Source organism: Natator depressus, chromosome 17, assembly GCF_965152275.1.
Source record: "Natator depressus isolate rNatDep1 chromosome 17, rNatDep2.hap1, whole genome shotgun sequence".
Taxonomy (NCBI): Eukaryota; Metazoa; Chordata; order Testudines; family Cheloniidae; genus Natator; species Natator depressus.
Genome location: NC_134250.1, coordinates 17,823,081 through 17,846,682, shown reverse-complemented (window position 1 = coordinate 17,846,682; position 23,602 = coordinate 17,823,081). Strand labels below are relative to the sequence as shown.

The following is a 23,602-nucleotide window of genomic DNA, read 5'->3' as shown; positions in this document are numbered from 1 at the left end:
AAAACAAATAATGTCAGCAAGAAGTCCTCTGTGTCTGTTTTGCTATTCAGCTCATTTTATACTTTTTTTTAACATCTGCAGTTTTCAGTATGCCAGATTTTTTTTTTTTTTTTTTTGTACTGACAACACCTCAGCTGCATCATAGAAAGTATCAGGAGTGGGAAGGGGAAATGTCAGTTCTAGCAGTTGGGTAGGGTGAGCCTTTTTGCACTGGAGAAGCACGGGAAGCAGTTTGGTATTGTGGGATCAGTACACTAGCTGCACGCTTCTGCTAAAATTATCATAGTGAAACAGTTAATGCTTGACATAAAAATTCTTATCTTTAGGATTCAGACTTAATCCTCCAATGAGATGAATGGTATAGCTTACATCTTGCAGAGTTATTGTTTCAGGTTGTCTGTCTGGAAGATGACACATAATTTGTTTATGCTCTGTTATAGTTGAAAGTTATATTTGTAACTATAAGGATGAGAAAGGTGTTTTTAATGTAAGCTTAGATTCTTAGCACATTTGTGATAAAGGGTCAGTTTTTCTGTAGATTCCATGGTTGAAGCATAATTGGGGTCCAGGTAATAATACTTTGCAATTCTGTAGTGCCCATAATAAGAGGATCACAAAGTGCTGTACAAAGTGTAAGCATCTCCTAAAGCTCCCATGAGGCAGTAAGGTAGTGTCCCTCTTTTACAGATAACTTCTGTATTTCAGTTTATGTAAGTGACATATCCAAGGTTACAAAGCAAGTTGGTAGCAAAACCAAGCAATCTTCCTGACTTCAGTCCTGTCCTCTGACTTCCAGATCATGCTCATTCCCAGTATGTATACTTCCCAGCAAGTGTTCCCAGAATGTGAGTTACGTGACAGTGAAGTAGTTAAAAGTCCAATTAGCTTAATTGGCTTATTGATTGATAGGTGATGTCTGCTTTGTAGTAGTGTCTTCAGTCTCTACATTGCATGAATGAGAAACAAATAAAAAAGGAACTTGAGGAACAGAGAACTCTGGAATGTTACTGAAAGATTTTCTTTAGCTATCATGGGTAAAGTTTTAAACTTCAGACTCTCTTGTTTTCCATTACTAAAGCATCAATTTCTGTTGTAGCAGATAGAGCTGCACTTCAAACTGAATTTATTTACAAAATTAAATGGAAATAATACTTGATTTCAGAGGACCTGAAAAGGCAAAATGCAGTACTGCAAGCAGCACAAGATGATCTAGGACATCTGCGGACACAACTATTGGAAGCCCAGGCTGAAATGGAGAACATCAAAGCCATAGCTACAGTATCTGAGAATACAAAGCAGGAAGCTATTGATGAGGTGAAGAGGCAGTGGCAAGAAGAAGTCGCTTCACTCCAAGCAATTATGAAAGGTAAGGTCAGAGGAAGCTAGCTAACTACTGCAGTTACAGCAAGGTAAAGTACCATATTTAATAGGTGATGTTATTGTGCTTGATGCTGTACAGCAGTAGTTCTCAGCCAGGGGTACATGTACCCCTGGGGGTAGGCAGACATCTTCCAGGGTTTACTCAACTCATCTAGATGGGTGTTTTTCAACCTGGGGGTTGTGGGACAGATTTATGGGGGTCGCAAGCAGGGCAGTTGCCTGGGGCCACATGCCACAGGAGGCCCTTCGAAGCTAAGTTACTTGCTTCAGCCCTGAGCAGTAGGGCTTGGGCTTCAGACCAGGCTCACAAGCGAAACAGAGGCTCAAGTATCACACTGAAATGTAAGTACAGTATATTCCAATTGATTTATTTTATAATTTTATGGTAAAAATGAGAAATTAAGCATTTTTCAGTAATAGTGTGCTGGGATATTTTTATGTCTGATTTTTGTAAGTGAGTAGATTCTCTGCTTTGGCATGCAAACTTTGATTTGTCTTGCGTGCCCAGAGTCCTGAAAGGAGAACAGTAGTGTGGAAAGGCCGAGAACCACTGCTGTACAGAATGTGCAGTTTGTGCCTTGGAAGTTTTTTTAGCTGACCAATTCCAACATTGTCAAAGGCAGCTTGGTTCTTTTTTCACTTAATACTGCAATATGAACTCTTGCAATATGGACTGGGAAATTCTTAGCAAGTACGGACCATTCTTCAGGGACTGAGATTATAGCCATTCCTCCTTCACAAAGACAAGTGATGGTATATGTAACCTGGTTAGTCTGACAGCAGCTTCAGGATGACTTGAGTCTCTGCTTTGGCATGCAAAATTGACTTTGCCAAACACTTAAATGTCCCTCCATTGTCCTCACATTGGCTCTTCCCATGTCTTGTGTCTAAATACGTCGTCATACTTTCTTTTTTTCTCCTGCAACAATATAGAATAGTTCATATAGATCACATTCTAGCATGCTGCACACTCACTGATTTACTCTTGATAGCAACTACCTGTAAGGAGGAATATACACACAGTAATTTAGGACATAACCGCTATTGTGACAACTGTTGTTGCTAGGAGTACACAAAGTAATCACAGTAGTCTGAGTCTCACCTGTTGGTTATAGGTATTGCAGAAACCTGCCTCGTTACATATTTACTCTAGAGAATACAGCTTTTCATGTATTTTGGTGTGGCAGGTGGGGCTGCTCTGCAACACCGCCTCGTAGGATCAGTCTGGTGCAGTAGGCATTCACTACTTTAGTCTGAACGTTTTGGCTGCCTGCATAGACAGGGTACCCATGCAGTAAGCTTGGCATAATCTTTCAACAGTGAAATAACAAACAAAGGATTTGGCTGTCTGTGCCTTTAATTAAAGAAAGAAAACCTCACATGCAAGCACTTTGTTGTAGCACTTGAAGGCAAGGCCCTGACCTCCTGGGTTAACACTGAGAAGCTTTTCCTCTCTTCCAGTCTTCCCCACTTCTGCCACTGATGACAAGTAGGCAAACCTTCTTAACTGGACTGCTGGCTCTTGATTGATCAGTATTTCCTGCAGGCCTGTGGAGGACTGTCTTGTCGGTAGCGTGGTCTGAGTGGATTTTCCTTGAGCAGAGAGTGTCAGGGCTCCGATGCCTGCTGTAGGGAGCAGAGAGGATCGATACACCTTGTCACAGTTGGCAAGTAAACATAATTTGGCTTGTTAATACACAAATAACAGAACTAGACCAGTGGTTCTCAACCGGGGGTACAGTTACCCCTGAAAGTACACAGAGATATTCCAGGGGTACTCAACTCATCTAGATTGGTATTTCTCAACCTGGGGGTTGCAACGGGTTTAGGTGTGTTGCAAATGCAGGACCGGTGTTAGGGGGGTAGCAAGCAGGGCAGTTGCCTGGGGCCCCACACCACAAGGAGCCCTGAGAAGCTAAGTTATGTGCTTCAGCCTTGGGGAGCGGGGCTTGGGGTTTAGACAGGGCTCACAAGTGAAACACAGGCTCAAGTGTCAAATTGTATTTTTATGTCTGATTTTGTAAGCAAGTAGTTTTCAAGTGAGGTGAAACTTGGGGTACTCAAGACAAATCAGACTCTCGAAAGGGGCACAATAGTCTGGAAAGGTTGAGAACACTGAACTAGACTATTATAGAAGACCCTAGAATCCCAACCAAGATCAAGGCTCCATTGTGTTAGGTGCCATACATACAGATATTATTTGCCTTGAATAATTTACAGTCTAAATAGACAAGCAGAGTTACCTGAGAAGGTTTAGTCTTTTCTGTGTTTTGGGGATGTGGAAGTAATTTTTGATGTTCCTTTTATTTAAGGGGATTTTGGTTATTTGCATAGTGTTTAGATTGCTGTGGGTAGATTTTGTAAATCAAAATAGAAATAGCATATTTGAGCATTGTGACTCTTGGCATGAATATAGGAGGCTATTTAAATTAGTGATGTTAATCGAGACTAAATTTTAGTTCCCTTGGATCTGTTGAGTTACTGGTAGCTTTCTTGGCAAGGTGCAGTTCATTGCAGTTGTGGTTAGTTTTGTTCAATGTGATCAACTAAAATGTATGACAGATCTCCAATGCAAACTACAGAAGCATATAGCATATCATAGGGCACACTAAATACTACCGTTGCTGTCTTGGATTGCTTGTGCCCAGTTTAGAGGCCCTTAAATAGTTAGTTATTTTAAAATAGATATATCTTGTAAAATTTTTCTTTATGTGATAATTTTGTTTTAGAAGATCATTGTCGGACTTTTTTTTTCTCAGAATAGAGATCCTTTTAAAATATGGACAGTTTACTTATTTTATTTAAAAACAAAAACAAAAAGCCAAAAACAAAATCCTGAATTCTATATTAAATTTTAGGATGATAGGAAGTTGCCTGTAGACCTGTTTAAATAGTGGTAAAAATTCTGTAGTTTTACTGATTTTTTTTTTTTTTTCCTTTCACTAGCAGAATCCTGCATGATCAGAAGTTCTGTTGATTCATGTTTTTGTGTCCCTGTAAACATTTCCGGGAATGGAATCTAACACACTCTGAGGACAAAGTCAAGTCTATAACGTGACATATCTCAAGATACATGTACAAGATGTAGCTTATTTCTAGATCTCCCTGCTCTTCATGAGGTTGCAATACTGCAAAGACAGTGTGCTCAGCCTCTGTGGGGGGGGAGAGAATCATTTGAATCACTCCATAGTGATGCTCTTGGCCAGTTAAGAATAATTTAATATTCCTGTAAGTGGAGTTTCAGACAGTCCTCAGCCAGAAGGGTTGTATCTATAATACAGGTGCTGGGGAACAGGGAGAAGACAAAAAATGAAAAAGATATAGCCTTGAATGTCACACAGAATTGAAAGGATTGCACAATGCAAACAGCAAGCTTTGCACAATCATTCTAAATTCTGAATGTAAGATAAAGACTTTCTTAGAAACTGCATAATTTGTTGTCTTACACTTTATAACTTACACTGATAATGAAAGTTTCTGTGACATTGCTTTGTAGAAACTGTTCGTGACTATGAGCTCCAGTTTCATCACAGGCTGGAGCAAGAGCGAGCTCAGTGGGGCCAATACCGGGAAAACGTTGAAAGGGAAATAGCAGAGTTGAGAAGGAGGCTATCTGAAGGTCAAGAAGAGGAAAATCTAGAAAATGAAATGAAAAAGGTATGCTGAAATAAATCTCTAAATGTAAAGTGAGGTAGTAGACCGCTGTTAATGAAAATGTTTCTACTGTTTCAGAGTAATTAGATATACTTTAGAAAGAGCAGTAAGGCCTACTCCTGCAAACCCTTACTTATTTGTTCCCATTGAAGTCAATAAAACCTGATTCTGCAGTCGTTCATGCAAAGTATTACTATTTTATTCTCAACCCTGAACTTGTAACTGGGACTCCTGGAAATCTGCTTGGGGAATTTTAAGATATGAGGGAGTCCTTGCATTAGATTCTGTGGAAATCTTCACAAAAAACTGTAGTCCGATAAGTAAACTCAGAACTGTTTCGTTTTTTCAAATATATTGTTTCAGATAATAAATAGATTTAGTCTTTGTCATACATCAATGATTTGGAATCTTAAAATATATTCTATAAACCTCTGCTGGGAATGACCAAAGGTGCCAGCAGACTTCAAGGTGTCTTTTAAAGATTAGATTAATCTTGTTTTAAATAGCATTGCCTATCGTATTAGTTACTCTTTTCTAAATCAAATACAAGATAAGATTTGCATAACAGGAAATCTGCCACTTTATCCTTACTTTGAATGCCTGTGAGAGTCAGATTGTAATATTTTTCCTCCGTTGGTAGCAGTTTTATGTTTAAAGCAAGCAGAGATGAGGAAAAATGGCATCACTGAGAGTGATCACTTTAGATAAGCTATTACCAGCAGGAGAGTGGGGTGGGGGAAGAGAAAACCTTTTGAAGTGATAAACACCCATTTTTTTTCATGGTCTGAGTGTATAAAAATATCCTCACTGCATTTTCCACTTTTATGCATCCGATGAAGTGAGCTGTAGCTCACAAAAGCTTATGCTCAAATAAATTGGTTAGTCTCTAAGGTGCCACAAGTACTCCTTTTCTTTTTGCAAATACAGACTAACACAGCTGCTACTCTGAAACCTGAAATATCATGGATTCAGGACAAACACAGACACATGGTACTAGGGAAGTCAGTCATTGGCCTGGGTGGAGGATGAATCAAGTACACAAGGTTTTATCTCAGAAGAATGTTAACAGAAGATGATTGCCCTAATATAAAACAAGTGGTATCTCTGAAAGAAAAATCTAAATCTTACTGGAGCCTTTTGGGAATTCTGATCTCCGACATAGGCATGCTTTAATGGTCTAGAGTGTGTATTATCCAGTAATCCTGCGTATCGCCTTCCACACCTCATCCTCTTTCATTCGCTGTCAGAGAAGTAGCTCTGATGGTATATTTTCTGCTCCCACAGCTGGTTTGTTTTAGGGATTTTCCTAATTTAGTTCAGGGAATGGTGCCAGAAAAAGAGCATAGCGTCCACCAGCTGGAATGTAATGAATCATTTGGACCACTGCTTCTTCCCTGGATAGCAGACCTGTTCTGGTTGAGTCAATCAACATGTCTGATAAGATTTTCATAATATCTGAGTAGAACATAATCAGTCCTATCCCAGAGAGAAATCCTTTTTTCCTGTGTGGAGCAAAGTTTCCTCTCTCTGTATGAAGTGCCCACCAATGGGGAGATGAAGACCAAGACTTACATTGCAAAAGTCAGGTTAGTAGTGTGGCTCCTACACCCAGAAATATCTCATTCCCTCACAAGTCAGTTTGGTAGGCTTATGATAAACCTCTTTTGTCTTCTGGAAACAGTAAATAAAATGTCCTGCAATGTCAGGACCTAAGATGTAAGGCAGTGAATGACACATATCAAAACTGGCAAAAGTCCCTGCTATGTCTGCTCACCTTTTTCACCGCTTCCCAGACAGTACAAAAGATAGGAATGAGCGAGCAGTGGTGATATTCTTTGCCTTTCTGGCCAAAGTGGTTATGGTACTCAGACTAGGTTAACCTAGAATTGGATCTTTTGATGTCTTTTTCTCACAGAGGTCTTCTATTGTGAGTCAAATCTTCAAACCAGAATCAGATAGGTTTTAAAATTAATTCTTGGATGAAGTTAATATTATTCTCATGAACCCCCAAAAAGCAGTCAAATGATATAACTTATTCAGCTGTCTCATGTAAAGTCCATAGTTTTAACTGCAATGTAAAACCAGTGAAACATAGCCTGGAGTTCTCCAGGAGGGCTTTGTTGTGGTCAAGTCTCTGTAATATAAATTCTCAGCATGTTCAAGAAACACAAATTTTGTACAGATCACATCATTAAACACTTCCATAGGGCATGAGCCAAATTCCAACCATTTTCAGGCCCTAAAGCACAACCTGGGAATCTCATTCTGCTCCTTAGAGTGCTACACAGATTAAACTCTTGTGGGAAGTATTGTCATTCTTCCTATGCATTAGAACAGGCCTCCCAATAGCTACTATCTCCAATCAGTTAAGCTTTTTGTTTTGTTTTAATTTGAAGTTGTGAGCCCTCACTAATGAGCCCCAGTATTCTACTTTGAATTAAGACAGGTAGGCATTCATTCCCTACGTAAATTCAAGAAATATATTCTGGTTAAATATTCAAGACTAGTCCTTAGGAGCTCTGAAAAATCTCATGGCAGAGTAGTCATGTCTCCCCTATTGAGATGTCTTGGATGGCCATTAGTTAACCAAATTCTGCCTATGGGTCATCTAAATTTATCCAGTACCACTTACTTTCTTTTGGCAGAGGGTCTTCTCCATGCCTTTGTGCCCAGGCAGGGATGGAGAAGATATTCTATTTCCTTTTGGATGTCCATATTTAAAGGATAATCCTGCTTCCCATGCTCGGGGCACACTACTATGAAAATCCTCTTGTAATGGTTCTGAAGACTTTAGCTCAAAGAAGAATGGGAAAAATCTGTGCTTACCTGAAAATTTTCCTTACTATAAATAATAGGATCCACGGATCCAGCTCATTTTGGAGATAAGCAGTCATCTAGAATAGAGATGGAAATTGACATCCAAGGAGTAGCATTTACCGTGCTTTGCAGTAGAGGAAGTTGTTTTCTTCCCCACCCCTTCAAAGTATAGTTAACACAATCTGTAATGTAGGAAGGTAAATATGTGTGAACTTTGCTGTGGAAGTTCTCAGCTGGAGGGAATTTCAGAAAGTGGGGCATTCCCCTGCTGCCAGTACCTGACAGGTCTTCTGCCCCAAGCTGCAAATAGGTTTAAGTGCCAATTGTAATGGATCTGTGGACTTCATTACTCTAAAGGAAATTTTCAGGTAAACACAGATATATTTTCCTGTTCCCTTTTGTTTGTGTGAGGTCTTTCAAACTTTTCCCTTTTTTTAAAAAAAAAGTAATGATATCTGATGGGAAAACTTTTTTTCAGGGGGGGAGGGGAGTATTAGAAATAATTCACACTGTCAGAAATTTGGAAGGGTTCATTATTTTTCTTCTCTTAAATAGATTTGCATAAAAAGCCTGGGGTGAAATTTTGGGACCATTTAAGTGAGTGGGAGATTTCACCACAGGGTCTTTTTTCCTAAGATTATCATCTCACCTTGCTTATTCAGCATCTGAAGTACAGTTGGTGTGATTCAAACTCGGCGTGTGGCAGATAAATTGAATGGATGTGGCAAAGAATGTGAAGAGAAGAAATTTTTCAGTTGCTTATATACCAGCACTAAGAGTCTGAGTAACAAGCATGGGAATTCAAAAATTATCATGAAGAAATTTTGATGTAATTTACATTACCAAAACCTGCTGGGGTAACGTGCATGATTAGAATGTTCAAAAGAGGAAGTTACTCACCTTATGTTGTCACGAGGATTCTTCTAGATGTGTGTCCCTTTGGGTGCTCCACTTTAGGTGTCGGTGTGTCCCTGCACCACAGATCGGAGATTTTCAGTAGCGGTGCTCAGTTGGGGTCACTTGTTATAATGTGGGTAGGAAGGATAGAGTGGATTAAAAAAAAAAATTGAGGGCTTGGTACTCTACATTAGAGACACTGTTACCTGTTTCTGAGTCATTACTAACTCAGAACCATAGGATTATGAATGCATAGGGATCAAAGTGCTAACTAATAAAACCCCGTAGGGGACGCTGGTGGGGATCTGCTACTGACCACCGAATCAAACTGGAGGACAAGATGAGTTACTCCTTCAGAATTTGTCTGTAATGTGTGGAAAGAAAAATTTGTGGTGGTATGGGGGACTTCCGTTTTGGAGACATGCTGGAAGTCTCATACAGTTAGTAGTGAAACATAATTAGAGTTTCTAAAAAGTATACATTTTCTAACACACACACACACACACACACACACACACACACACACACACACACACACACACACACACACACACACATTGCACCGACATGAGGTAACTCTGGTTTGGACCTCATTATGACAGATAAAGATGAATCCATCACTGAACTGTAAATTCATGGTTGCCTAAGTACCCGTGATCATGACTGTGGTTTATATTCAGTGTGGACAAACAAAGGACCATTCCAATAAACTTCACTGGTATTAATTATATTCCACCCTTAATTTTTTTTTAAATTAACTGAATCCCATATCAGCTTTTCCATTATTTTACATTATGTGTAAAATCAGTACTAGGCCCAACGTTTCATCAGTGATCTGGAAGTCAGTGTAAAATCACTGCTGGTAAAATAAATAAAGATAAAGATTGGTGGAATGATAATGATGAAGATGGAACAGTCATACAGAACAACATGGATCACTTGGTAAACTGGACCCATTCAAATATAATGTGTTTATACAGCCACATGCAAAGTTATTAATCAGGAACAAGGAATGTAGGCCTTACCTAGAGAGAATGGTAGACTGTATCCTGGAAAGCAGACACTCTGGAAAGAAATTGGGTGTCATGGCAACTGAACATGAGATCCTAGTGCAATGCTGTGGCATATACCTATGTCTATGGCATTGATGAGACCAATATTGGAATACTGTATCCAGTTCTGATATCCACATTTTTTAAAAGATGTTGAAAAATTTGAGATGGTCGAGAAAAAAACCACAATTTTTAAGGCCTGGAAAAAATGCCTGGTAGTGGGAGACTTAAAGAGCTCAGTCTGTTCAGCTTACCAAAATGAAGATGGAGTGGTGGCTTGATTACAGTTTAAAAATACTCCTTTGGGGAGAACATACCAGGTACTAATGGGTTCTTCAGTCTAGCGGAGAAAAGTATAATAAAAACCAGTGGTTTGGAAGCTGAAGTGAAATTAGGCACAAATTTTTAACAAACTGTCAAGGGAAATGGTGGATTTTTCATGTCTTCAAATCAAGACTGATTTGCTGTAGCAGCACAAGTTATTGGGCTCAATACAAAGATAGTTGGGTGAAATTTAATGACCTGTTTTGTACGGAAGGTCAGACTAGATGATCTAATGGTCCCTTCAGGCCTTAAACTCTGTGAAGTTCTACTTGTATGAGCCTTGCAAAGCATTCTTTCTTGTGGTGTCTAATAAATGCAGAAGAACAGAATGTAATCCCTGAGAGCAAACTTCTTCCACAGGTTAGGTACTGTATTTTTAATAAGAATTAAGTAGGACCTTCAACTTTCTCTAGGACACCCAGGATTAGGCTTTGCCTCCGTTTATAGTAGTTGCAGATGTGAGATTGACAAGAAGACGAATGACCAAGCAGGTTAGACAGTCCTGGAATGCACAACTCAGTGTTAGTGTTGAACTGACCTTTATATGTATCTTACGCACACTTTAAATCTGAGCCTAAATGCTTGCTTCTAACCACAGAGAAGGGAAAAACTCTAGCAAAATCAATCCCATTGAAATTTACATATCACTTTCCATCTTTCCACTTGATTGCTGCTGAACAGTCCAGTTTTACCTTTGCTGACCTCCCTTTCTCTTCCACTGAACTCACCAGGTACATTAGCAGAGATTAAAATTGTTCTTTACATTGTGTTCAGGACTCGGCCATGAGAAATTAAAACTTGTAATGAAAGGCTGTTGGAGATGCTAGTAGTATTTGGAAAAGAGATGTTAGAGAACTTATTAAAGTCCTGAAAAAATGTAGATTGTCTCTTAATATAGGCCATAGTGAGCAGCTATGAGGGTTTCAGATCCACTGAACAGTACAATTGAGAGAAATGTTCAGCAAAGCAGCTTTGGAGTTTCAACTCCTGTTCCTGGTGTTTGAGGAACTTTATTGCTAGGCTGACTGGGTGCCGGTGAAGCATATCTGCTACACATTGCTAGTTTCTCCTTATAGGCAGTGAATTTACTATGGTTTGTGGGGGTGGTTTCTCATTCTTGCAGGTTTTGGGGGTTTTTTTGGTTGTTTTCGTCTGTTTTAGACAGGCAGAAATGGCAGTGGCGAGGTGCATTAGAAATGAGTGAAGCATGAAGAAATTGGAATTTTCTTTCAAAAGAGAACATGCCAAAACATATTTAAAAAAATTAGGATATTTCATTAGCTATTTTTATAACTTGTAGTTGTGTTCAGAACAAGTGTTTGTCAACAAATTGACCAGAAAACAGGAATTTTGGTCAGTGGTAGTGCTGCCTTGGCATCTACTGCTACATAAAATGTTCTCTTTGAAGCTTTTCTTTTGAAGTGCAGTTTTCATTTATCCTTATGCCAACCTCCTCCAACAGAAGCTAGAGGAAAAAATGAGGTTCGAACCCTCCAATCCATAAACAGAAACCCAAAATAAATGGTGCATCTAGATTTTTTTCCTTTTTGTAGCTTAAACAATAACTCTATATTGTTACTTATGAATTTTTGAGTCTGAAGAATTCCATTGTATAATTGCTGCTGATTCTGCTGGAGCAGTCACTTTGTAACTTGGAAAAGCTCCAGTACACACTTGAAAGAATGTCGGGGCACATAAGATGTTGGGATATCAAGGCCAGCTTCCAACCTACATACTTCTGAATTTGAGTACTTACTGCATTGTCCTATTTTAATTCTTACTATTTTTTTACCTGGCCCTCTCTTTCCTCTTCTTCCTGTTTTCTCATGAGTCTTTTCTCATTCTCTCATCCACTTTTTTAACTTTTTCAGCACTAACTGAAAAAAAGCCATGTTTTTGACAGCTTTGTTTTGTACAATTTTGAAATACGTAGTGTGGTAACACTGAAAATTGCGTGATGCTTTATCGATAATTCTTGAAATCTAAAAGTAGCCTTCCCAAGCCCATGAAACAGTTATACGGTATTACTGTATGTTACCTGCGCCTTTTGAACTTCAAGAGTCAGTAAACCAATAGTCAGTAACTAACTTTGTGTTGCAATTGCATGATCTCTGTCTCTTTCTCTCTGTATTCTACCTAGCATCATCTTGGTGAAAAGGCTATGCTTTTTAAATACAGAATAACTCTATGTACACGTTTTAAAACTTATGATCATTCTAGTTAGGCAGGGGAAATGTACTAGCTTTCTCCTGTAAAAGCAGACACATGGCCAAATTCATCCATGGATGTACAATTCCATTGCTTTCAACAAATGGGATAAATTTTATTTTGTCCTAGAGAACACTTGGGACTAGCTAAATATATAGTTATATAACAAGTATTATAAACAAAAGTGTGGTTTGATTTTTGGCGTATTGGTTTTGTTCATTTCTCTTGTGGAAGAAGACTGTTTTTATTGCAAAGTAATATGTTGCATAACACATTACAAACTGATTTCAGGCCCAAGAGGATGCTGAGAAGCTTCGTTCAGTCGTGATGCCTATGGAGAAAGAGATTGCAGTTTTAAAGGAAAAACTAACAGAAGCTGAAGAAAAGATAAAAGAACTGGAGGCTTCAAAGGTGAGGTGAAATTTTAATCTATATCTGCAGAGAGAATGTGCATCTTCCATTATGGCTGTTTTATTGATACTCACAATTGATTGCAAACTTTGTGGCAGATACACAAATAAGGATATAATGGGAAATGCACAATGCCCTTGTCTTGCAAATAAAATATTCTAGACTATACATATTAATTTGTGTTTCTATTTTGAGGATCTGATAACATGTAAAAAATATTCATGCTTAAACCTGAGCTCATGTAGTTTAGATTATCAGAAATATCAGTAATTAAGCTCCATATAGGTGGATATAGTCTGTCCTCTCAAGCAATTAGGTGTCACTACATTATAGGCCATTTAAAGCCACAAAGGAAGTTTTGTAATCTGCAGTGTTTTTAATCTTCTAGAACTAGGACTTCCCCTCCAGAGGTTGCTAGATTTACTTTCTTATCCTATATATAAAAGTAAGGCATTATCTGCAGAATTTTTTTATGTCTTACATTGATCTCTTCGCAGCAACTTCTAGCATTTTTTCTATAAAGTTTTACTTATCCAGAATTTTTGCTCCATCCTTTAGGCTAGAAGACATGTTTAACCCAACTTTCTTTTAAAAAAAAAAAAAAATCAAAGGGAATAAAGAAATGAGCACTATATTGCCACAGATTAGCTGCATTTTGTCTACTGTTTATGGGGAGGGGAAGGTGGCAATTGAAGCATCTGTTTTTCCATCTTAGAAATCAAATATACTGAAATTCCCAAAAGATCCAGAGTATTCAGGAGCTACAAGAAAGGTAAGTAAAGTATCAGCCTGCCTTGCAAACTTACAGTATATATCCATTTAAAAGGATAATGGATGTCCCTCAAATACAGAACAATATACATCTTTTTTTTCTTGAAGAGGGGGAAAAAGCACACCAGTCTGACTGGGAGACCATACTCATCAGTGATTTGTGTTTCTCTTCCTCATGTTCCTCACGGATTCTTTCCAGTTTACAGGCTTCGTATCCAGAAAATGATTTTTTTTTTTAATAGCCCAGATTTTGTCTGGGCATAAGATTCTGCTTTTTCTCTTAAAGCCTCACATTTGATTTGCATTGCTAGACTGAAGTCAGGGGAAATGTGAATCCATTCCTCTCCCTCTTATAAATTCTTGTTTTCCGAGATAGTCAGGACTTTCTTCATAAAGATTATGATAGTAGCATCTGGAGTTATTCTTTTCATCCTGTTCTCTTACAAGTATTCAGTAGCTTCTGTCTAAACACAATTGATCATCTACATTATTCAGGATGAGCAATTTTGGTAGCAGCTTCATCAGTGTTACAGGAATCAGTGGGATACCCACAAAATAGGTACACGAGCCTCAATTTTGTAAAACTTGTAACTGTTTTTTTTTATGATGGGCTTCATTTTGTAAAGTATTTCCCACCAAAAGAGGTGATAGTTGACACCATTAATGCCGACGTTCAGCTCCATCATTTTGTCTATCTTAAGTTCTCGTACTGGATGTTTCAGTCATCCTTCTTGCACCATCAGGAAGGATTGCAGTTTGTCTTGCCTAGCAAGTAAGTCCTTGCCAGACATACTTCTCTGACTCTTTGATCCCTTGACTCCACTTACCTGCCTCACAAATATGTTGAAGTTTTAGTTTCAATTTCAACTATTTCTGTTGTTCATAAAGTGCAAAGTATTATTTAGGCTCTAGGTTGGCCTGAGCCTTGGCAGATGGTATATAACGAGTGATCGTTTGGTTTTGTGGTTTTGGCCTGTTGAAGGCCCTCAAATCTATCTGGGAGCTAACACAGCAGTTTTCCCAAATTTGAATGCTTTTCAAGCAGGAGTCAATCAGTGAAAGAAGTCTGTCTCCTGTTTTTCTACCCCTCCCCATGTCAATCTTCCAGGGGTTCTATTTCCCACCCCACAGAATGAGTAACCCGTACCAAAGTCAGTGGGAGTTATTTGCATCCTATTGTGAGAGAATGGTGGTCCCAACATTTATGGTATGTTGCAGCAAGATGATGATCTTCTGGCCATCTGTCACAACTTCCATGTCATGTCATGATGTTACCTCTAATGTTGTGGACGGTAGGGGTAAGCTCCTGGGAGCCCCTCCAGAGTTGTCTGGTAGCTTTTGACTTCATGATATGTTAGGATGCTATAGTTTTCATAAGAAATCAAAGAATTATGACTGCTTAGTTCATTGCCTGCCATTCTTAGGTACTTTTTACATATGGTCCCACCCTTGGTATCTGCTTGCCTTGCAAATCCTGAAGAATTTAAACTCCAGTTGTAATAATTTATTATTTTAATAGTGTATATGTCATTGTACTAAGCAAACTGTATACCAGACCCGGAACCTTGCTTAACACTGTTTAATGTTAAACAGTGACTGGGTTATATTAACACCTTTGACCCATATATTCCACCTATATTAATACAACACGTCCTGTGAGTTAGGGAAGTACAAATTTTTCCCTATTTTGTAGGTTGTGGGATGGGTCTGGAGGCACAGATTAAGTGACCATGAGACCCTTCTCATATGCCATAGCAGAGAACATAAGAACGGCAATACTGGGTCAGACCAAAGGTCCATCTAGCCCAGTACCCTGTCTTCCGACAGTGGCCAATGGCAAGTGCCCCAGAGGGAATGAACAGAACAGGTAATCATCAAGTGATCTATCCCCTGTCGCCCATTCCCAGCTTCTGGTAAACAGAGGCATGGGGCATCATCTCTGCCCATCCTGGCTAACAGCCATTGATGGACCTATCCTCCATGAACTTATCTAGTTCTTTTTTGAACCCTGTTATAGTCTCGTCCTTCGCAACATCCTCTGGCAAGGAGTTCCACAGGTTGACTGGGCATTGTGTGAAAAAATACCTCTTTTGTTTGTTTTAAACCTGCTGCCTGTTAATTTTTTTTGGTGACCCCTAGTTCTTGTGTTATGAGGAGGAGTAAATAACACTTATTTACTTTCTCCACACCAGTTATGATTTTATAGACCTCTGTCATATCCCCCTCCCTTAGTCATTTCTTTTCCAAGCCGAAAAGTCCCAGTCTTTTTAATCACTCCTTATATGGAAGACATTCCATACCCCTAATAATTTTTGTTGCCCTTTTCTGAACCTTTTCCAGTTCCAGTTTTTTTGAGATGGGATGACCACATCTGCATGCAGTATTCAAGATGTGGGTGTACCATGGATTTATATAGAGGCAATATGATATTTTCTGTCTTATTATCTATCCCTTTCTTAATGATTCCCAGCATTCTGTTCTCTTTTATGACTGCTGCTGCACATTGAGTGGATGTTTTCAGAGAACTATCCACAATGACTCCAAGATCTTTCTTGAGTGGTAACAGCTAATTTAGACCCCATCATTCTATATGTATAGTTGGGATTATGTTTTCCAGTGTGCATTCCTTTGCATTTATCAACATTTAATTTCATCTGCCATTTTGTTGCCCAGTCACCCAGTTTTGTGAGATCCTTTTGTAGCTCCTTACAGTCTGCTTGGGACTTGACTTAACTATCTTGAGTAGTTTTGTATCATCTGCAAATTTTGCCGTTCACTGTTTACCCCTTTTTCCAGATCATTTATGATATGTTTAATAGGACTGGGCCCCCAGTACAGACCCTGGGGGATACCACTATTTATCTTTCTCCATTCTGAAAACTGGCTATTTATTCCTACCCTTTGTTTCCTATCTTTTAACCAGTTACCAGTCCATGAGAGGACCTTCCTTCTTATCCCATGACAATTTACTTTACTTAAGAGCCTTTGGTGAGGAACCTTGTCAAAGGCTTTCTGAAAATCTAAGTACACTATATTCACTGGATCCCCCTTGTCTACATGCTTGTTGACCCCCTCAAAGAATTCTAGTAGATTGGTGAGGCATGATTTCCCTTTACAAAAACCATGTTGACTCTTCCCCAACAAATTTATATTCATCTGTGTCTGACCATTTTATTCTTTACTCGAGAACCTTTTAGCTATTATTATTTTAATTTCAAAATACGTTCAGAGAACTTGTCCCCTTTTTTGAATTTCAGCTGTTCTGGAGGAATTATTGCCAGATGGTAACTTTGCCACTACAGCTGTAGCTATGGACAATGCTTGTCCTTGGGACCGAATGCAGACTCCAATGAGAAACTGCTGAGCTTGAATTAATATGCAAACTAGATACCATTAACTTGGCTTTGGATAGAGACTGGGAGTACCTGGGTCATTAAACATATTGAATCTATTTCCCTATGTTAAGTATCCTCACACCTTCTTGTCAAACTGTCTAAATGGGCCATCTTGATTATCACTACAAAAGTTTTTTTTCTCCTGCTGATAATAGCTCATCTTAATTAATTAGCCTCTTACAGTTTGTATGGCAACTTCCACTTTCTGTGTGTGTGTGTGTGTGTGTGTGTGTGTGTGTGTGTATAGATATATATAGATATATATATCTTACTATATGTTCCATTCTATGCAGCCGATGAAGTGGGCTGTAGCCCACGAAAGCTTATGTGCTAATAAATGTGTTAATCTCTAAGGTGCCACAAGTACTCCTGTTCCTTTTGCGGATACAGACTAACACGGCTGCTACTCTGAAACCTATATACTTATGTACTGTGAACATAAATGAGGAAATAATTTACATAATGATCTAAATATGTATTGTCCTTGCACAATAGATCATCAGTTATTTGTTATTCCTATAAATAAAGTTGAGCTCATCAGCTACACATAATCACAACAGTCAGTACAGTAATATATATAACAAAAACGAAATCTGTATAATTGTAACCCTAAATTTGTATGGGTCCCCCCCTTTCACTTACCTTCCTCAGGTTAAAGAACTGAACCATTACCTGGAAGCTGAGAAGTCATGTCGGACAGATTTGGAGATGTATGTGGCTGTTCTGAATACTCAGAAATCAGTCTTGCAAGAAGATGCTGAGAAATTACGGAAAGAACTTCATGAAGGTAAGCTCAAATAAATTGGTTAGTCTCTAAGGTGCCACAAGTACTCCTTTTCTTTTTGCAAATACAGACTAACACGGCTGTTACTCTGATACATAACAGCAGTCAGTCTGACTTTTGCCTATGCTAAAGAATTGGAAGACAATGTAGACAAAGCTTTTTCTCTTGGTTTAATTTGGCTTACTGACCAGATATTTTAAACACTAAGGCACTTGAAGTTTCTACCCAACAAATGATTCTAGTCCTGTTACATATATTTTCAGAGGGTGATCCACTTATTTTCACCAAAGAACGTGTTAACTTGTACTAAGTTCTGATGGTATCACAGCCTTTGCTCTCATTGTAATCCTGATTTTTCTGGTATCCCTGGGTAGAATTATTAGTAATAGTAATATGCGTTTCTAGTAACACAGTATGCCAAGTGTTGTTGAAACACAAAAGGACATGATCCCGTCTCTAATTAGCATACACTCTTATGTCAGAGTTTTATGAGTAATGGGAGAGGAGGATGTATGCCTACATGCACATTTGCATTGAAATAATGTGTCCTAGTTAAGAATATTATTGTCAGTAACTCATGTCTCTAACCCAGGGGTGGGCAAACTTTTTGGTCTGAGGGCCACATCAGGGTTCTGAAACTGTATGGAGGGCGGGGTAGAGAAGGCTGTGCCTCCCCAAACAGCCTGGCCCCGTCCCACTACCCACACCCTGACTGCCCCCCTCAGAACCTCCGACCCATCCAACCCCCCTTGCTCCTTATCCCCTGACCACCCCCTCCCAGGACCCCCCGCCCCCTTACCACGCCGCTCAGAGCACCAGGACTGGCAGCTGTGCTGACCGGCTGCCCAGAGCGCTGGCGGCACAGCAAGCTGAGGCTGCAGGGGAGGGGGGACAGCAGGGGAAGGACCAGGGGATAACCTCCTCGGCCAGGAGCTCAAAGGCCAGGCAGGACGGTCCCGGGCCATAGTTTGCCCACCTCTGCTCTAACCCTATGAACTCTTGGGACTTAAGAAAACCTCATATGTTTCAATTATTAAACACAGATTAATTTTTTTTTTCTGCATAGAGTCCTTACGGTTACTTTAATTCATAAGACTGGTTAGAGAAAAAGTAAAATGGTCTACCGTTACAATCCACTTAAGAATAACTCTTTTTGCTTCCGGAATAGTCTGCCATCTGTTAGACCAAGAGCGACAACAGCATAACCAGTTGAAACATACCTGGCAGAAGGCCAATGACCAGTTCTTGGAGTCTCAGCGTTTGTTGATGAGGGACATGCAACGGATGGAAATCGTTCTGACCTCTGAACAGCTCCGACAAGTTGAAGAACTGAAAAAGAAGGATCAGGTTTCTTGTGTCTTCACTTTGTTTATAGTGTGACATTGTTGAGTTAATATGGTATAATAGTTATTAAATGTACGATCTTTGGACAGGAGAACACATCATTTTGGCTCTTAATTTAGGCTATACTTTGTAAAATATATTAGTTACACCTTCTAAGAAATTATTAAAAGGTTCTGTTTAAGTTTCTGAAAAACTGATAGATAAATACTGACATACCAGTATACGGGTAAAGTTGTATGGCAGTGCCGCCAAGTTCATTACATGGAAATTTAAGAGTGGCTAGAGATTAAGCTTGGAAGTCACCTCCAGTGTCCAAGGACTGTGTCAAGGAAATTGGAATGGCAAGTTTTGACTGCCTTTTATTTTTTCTAAACAGTGATTGGACCATGAATAAATTAAAAGAACTTTGTTGCAAGTGCTACTCGAAAGAAATGTTAAATTTTCTTATGCTAAGGATTTTGTGTGTGCTTCAAGGTCACAATTTTAAAAAAAATGTCCTTGATGTTTGTCATCTTGTATGGTTTCTTTGCATTTTTCAGTGTTCCTAAGGCAGTTAATTTCATCTAGTTTTGTTCTGATTTCCTTGCTTTTTTTAATGGAGTTGGTACCATTCAATGTGTACAGGCATGTTGCTAGCAAGTTCCATAGGATAACCAGGTTAAACAGTTTTGGGTTTTTACCTTTTTCATGGTAGTTGACATACAAAGGGAAGTAAGTAAACAATTCCTTTTGGAACAAAGCTCACTATGGATCCATGAATCAGCCATCAATAGTAAGAGAGGTGCAACTCTCCCTGGGATAAAGTAGAAGCCTTCTCTTGTAAAAATTATACTTGTTTTTCTCCATCAGTATCCCTCCCAGTTACCTTCCCTCTGCAGTTTGATTTATTAAGGGATTCATGTGATGACCACCAAGTTCAAATTCCTGTGGAATAAGCCAGAAATGAATCCTGTTTAAATGCTTTTTTGTTTACAACTTCCTTCTAGGAAGATGATGAACAGCAGCGACTTAGCAAAGGGAAGAAACAGAAACAACAAGATCCAGATGATGAAACAAAAGTAGTATGCTCTCTAACCCATGAAGAATCCCTTACACAGTTCCTTAATGAAGAGGTAAAACAAATGAGTAGTTCAAAACAACTTTGCGCAGTATGCGTTTCCTAGGGTGTTCAGTGAGCACCCTTGATAAGTATGTATTTGTTTATCCTCTGCTGGCTATAATTCCTACTAAACGGTGACTATTTTTGAATAGCATTTGTTTGAATAAATACTGAACTACAACTCTTCCAATGGATAAGCTTTTTAGAATTATAACTTTGTATTTTCAGTGTAACAGAACTGTATTACATTATTAAAATTAGAAGGTGTACATCAGAACCTGTACTTTTGACCGCCCTCTGTCTCAGGCCTCCTGCATTAAAAACCAGCAAAATTATGACATGTGAGATTTTCCTCTCTCTGCCATGCTAACTGGTACCTGGTGAATTTCATGCTAATTTTGTGTCAATCAGATTAGTCTTTGGCCACAAACTAATCATTGGGACAGATCTTCAGCTGGTGTAAAATGTCCTGGCTCCATTAACTTCAGTTGAGCTACCACAATTTTCCCAAGTTGAGGATCTGTTCCCATGTGTTTAGCGGCCAAAGGGAAGCTGCCCTATCCAATCCAGAAGCTAGGACTCTGCATTGAAGCTTTGTTGCATCTTCTTGAGCTGGGTATCCCAGTATTAAGTAGCCCCTGTTAGACCAGCCAAAGATGAGAGATACCATTCACAACAATCACCAATTTTTTGGTGTATACTGTGTAAATTATACTATTACTGTGTATTTTGTGTAGAGTGAAATTATAATATTTGAAATTGCCTCAACTTTTCATTTGTGAAAAGCAAGTAAAATTGAATATACAACCTGAAATTTAGAAACACTATAAAACTAGGCTAGTTGAAATGCATTTTTTTTCTTTAAGTGTTTCTTTAGTCTCTCTAATGATTCACTGACCATTCGTCTTTTGGGTGTGCAGCTTAGTAGGGACAAATTTATGTTTAAAAAAACCTTTGTTCCATGCTGTAAAAGCTTATATGTAAGCCCTGAAAAATAGATTTGGGACTTTGCATGGCCTTGCACATGCTTTGAGAGAATGTAGGCCAGAGAATGTTGAGAGAGTGACAAAGAATTTTTAATATACCTTTACAGTGTTTAACAATCTGCTGTTTTGATAACCAGGTACAAAATGTAAAATACGCATCCCAAACTAGTCTAAAATGCAGACAGATGTTCCAGACCTTTCTGCCATGCAAAACACCCCGGGCTGTCATAATGAAGTCACAAAATCATCTTTCTTTTTTAAATTGTCAGTAGTATTTGATGATTTGCACTTTTTTTATCTCAGACGTATTGCAATACACCAGCAATTCAGTAGCCCTTTTTGCTGTTAACAAACTTGTTTTTAAAATAATTAAAAATAAACATATATAAAAATATACTTTAAAGAATTGACTTAAAACTACAGAATTTTCAAATTCACTTAGCCTTAAACCAAATTGTTATGAATAAACACTGCAGTGCACACATGGTTTGAGAGCATTACTGTTCCCAGATTACTTGCAAGGCCTAGGTTTGATGTGATGAGTTAAGGATAAAAAAATTTAAATTTGAATTTCCTTGTCTTGGTCTGTCTAAAATTGAATGCAGGTCCTTAATCTACTTTTCCCCCTTCTGTGCTGGCTTGAATGCATTTCTCTATTGGATGGTACAAGGCATGGGTTCTAGAAGAGACTGCTTAGTAAGAGAAAGAGTCGGTGATTTTTTTCAGTTTCTTCAAATAGTGTAATGATGCCTTGGAAATTAGTTGAGAAATCAACTGTAACCTAATCATTGAGACTTAGCTTTATCCTACATCTTCCAATAAGAGTGCTAGCTTTCACAGTCTTTATTTTATACACTATACAGCAGGCCATCAGCATTTGTGTGCCCAAATCAAGAATCTGGGAACCGGTGAAAAGAACATTCAGTGTATGAACACTTTCTTTTAATTTAATTCCCTGGGACACAGTATTTGCTACTGCTTTTATTTTAAAAAACAGACAAACAAAAAAAAAAAACAGCTGCATTTATTTAGCATTAGCAATCATGCCTACTGGAATATCTTAAGTATTTTATGCTCTGAGTAGAGAATATGGTTTGCTTGGATATATATAGAAGGTAATGACTCCTACAAATCAGTCATGTCATTCACACAATTTGATATACTTCAGCTGTAAGCTCTCTTCTATAGAACATTTAATAGGCTTTACAAGTCATGGATCATTTGCTTGTGTGCACAAACTGTAGCATCAGCCTAATTACCTTCTCTGTATCTTTTTAAAATGACATGTAATCTACACAGAATTCCACCTCTTGGTTACAGCGTAAACTCTTTAGGCATGCTTTTAGGCATATCATCCTCCATCCATTTTAAGCATGTGTTGTGTTGCATTTCCTACAAAATGTAACATGTAAAAAAGGAAGCTGCTATTTTTCAGGAAGTCTTAGACAAGCTTTAAATAATGAATCAATACATGCAAAAAAGCCAGCATTAGACTTTTTTTAAAATGTGTGAAACATAAATTGTATTGAAGGTTTTCTCTATTGCAAGGATCCTTGCAGAAAAAAATACCTAAGGGTAAACAATAACGTCATTAGTCAGATTAAAGTGTTTTAGCTTTACTCTCTTCGATGATTATTCCAAATGGAATTTTTAAAAACGTTTAAAAGAAAGATATTCTTAAACATCGACCAGTTAAAAAAAAAACCTTGGTTAGAAGTTCTCCAAAAACTTGAAGATAGGGATGCAGTTTACTGTCAGACAGACTTTTCTCTTGAGCTTGTACGGCTACTGAAGAAAATGACGTGAAAAAAACCAGATGGAGCACAAGTCATTGATCAGAATTTGAGCCTTATACACAAGTGTTTTTTAGAAATTCTTTGTTTTAAAAATACATACCATTGTTGCATTACAACTTTAAGCATACTACTGATTAATTTTGTGTTTTAAAAATGTGGCGATAAAATGTTTTCCTCCAATAGTTGTAATAACATTACCCAAATTTACATCCTGTCCATTCCTGCCTAGTTTTATGTTAACAGCATGAGCAGAATACTTCATGCCTAACACATGGACTTGAGTCTCTACAACATAACTCATGCTGTGGCATATTTTATTCCATAATAGTAGTGCCTACTGTGCCCATTTTATTTAAGAAGCTATTTAGTTTCCATCAATAACTTCATTTCAAATTTGCATTCAAGCTAAAGCTTACATATTGCAAATTCTGTTCAGATACAGATTTTTTTTAAAATCAGAATTTTGAATTAAATGACAGTGGTTAGTTCTGTTTATTTACACATTGCCTTATGTTCAGTTTTTCAAAATAGGAAAGAATGAGAGTCACTCCATGGACAATTCTGAAAAATTACTGCTCTGTATCCGCACACATGTACTTTTGCCTTAAGGGTTACTAAATAAAAACCTGATTTAGATAGATACACTTTATACTGAGCCCTGAATGCTACCAAAAGTCAGACTTT

The 23,602-nt window shown here is 38.3% G+C and overlaps 1 protein-coding gene across 4 annotated transcripts in view; it reads left to right on the top strand.

Annotated features, from left to right (window-relative positions):
* The window catches only part of RABEP1 (rabaptin, RAB GTPase binding effector protein 1), a 69,586-nt gene that overhangs the window by 24,724 nt on the left and 21,260 nt on the right, over positions 1 to 23,602 (top strand). For 3 of the 4 annotated variants that reach the window (XM_074974741.1, XM_074974739.1, XM_074974742.1), the window contains 7 exons: positions 1,163 to 1,366; positions 4,877 to 5,037; positions 12,624 to 12,743; positions 13,459 to 13,515; positions 17,561 to 17,696; positions 18,862 to 19,040; positions 20,024 to 20,149. In XM_074974741.1, coding sequence (XP_074830842.1) covers positions 1,163 to 1,366; positions 4,877 to 5,037; positions 12,624 to 12,743; positions 13,459 to 13,515; positions 17,561 to 17,696; positions 18,862 to 19,040; positions 20,024 to 20,149 — 983 coding nt within the window. The remainder of the gene's footprint in view (positions 1 to 1,162; positions 1,367 to 4,876; positions 5,038 to 12,623; positions 12,744 to 13,458; positions 13,516 to 17,560; positions 17,697 to 18,861; positions 19,041 to 20,023; positions 20,150 to 23,602) is intronic. The other variant, XM_074974740.1, reaches the window with a different exon arrangement.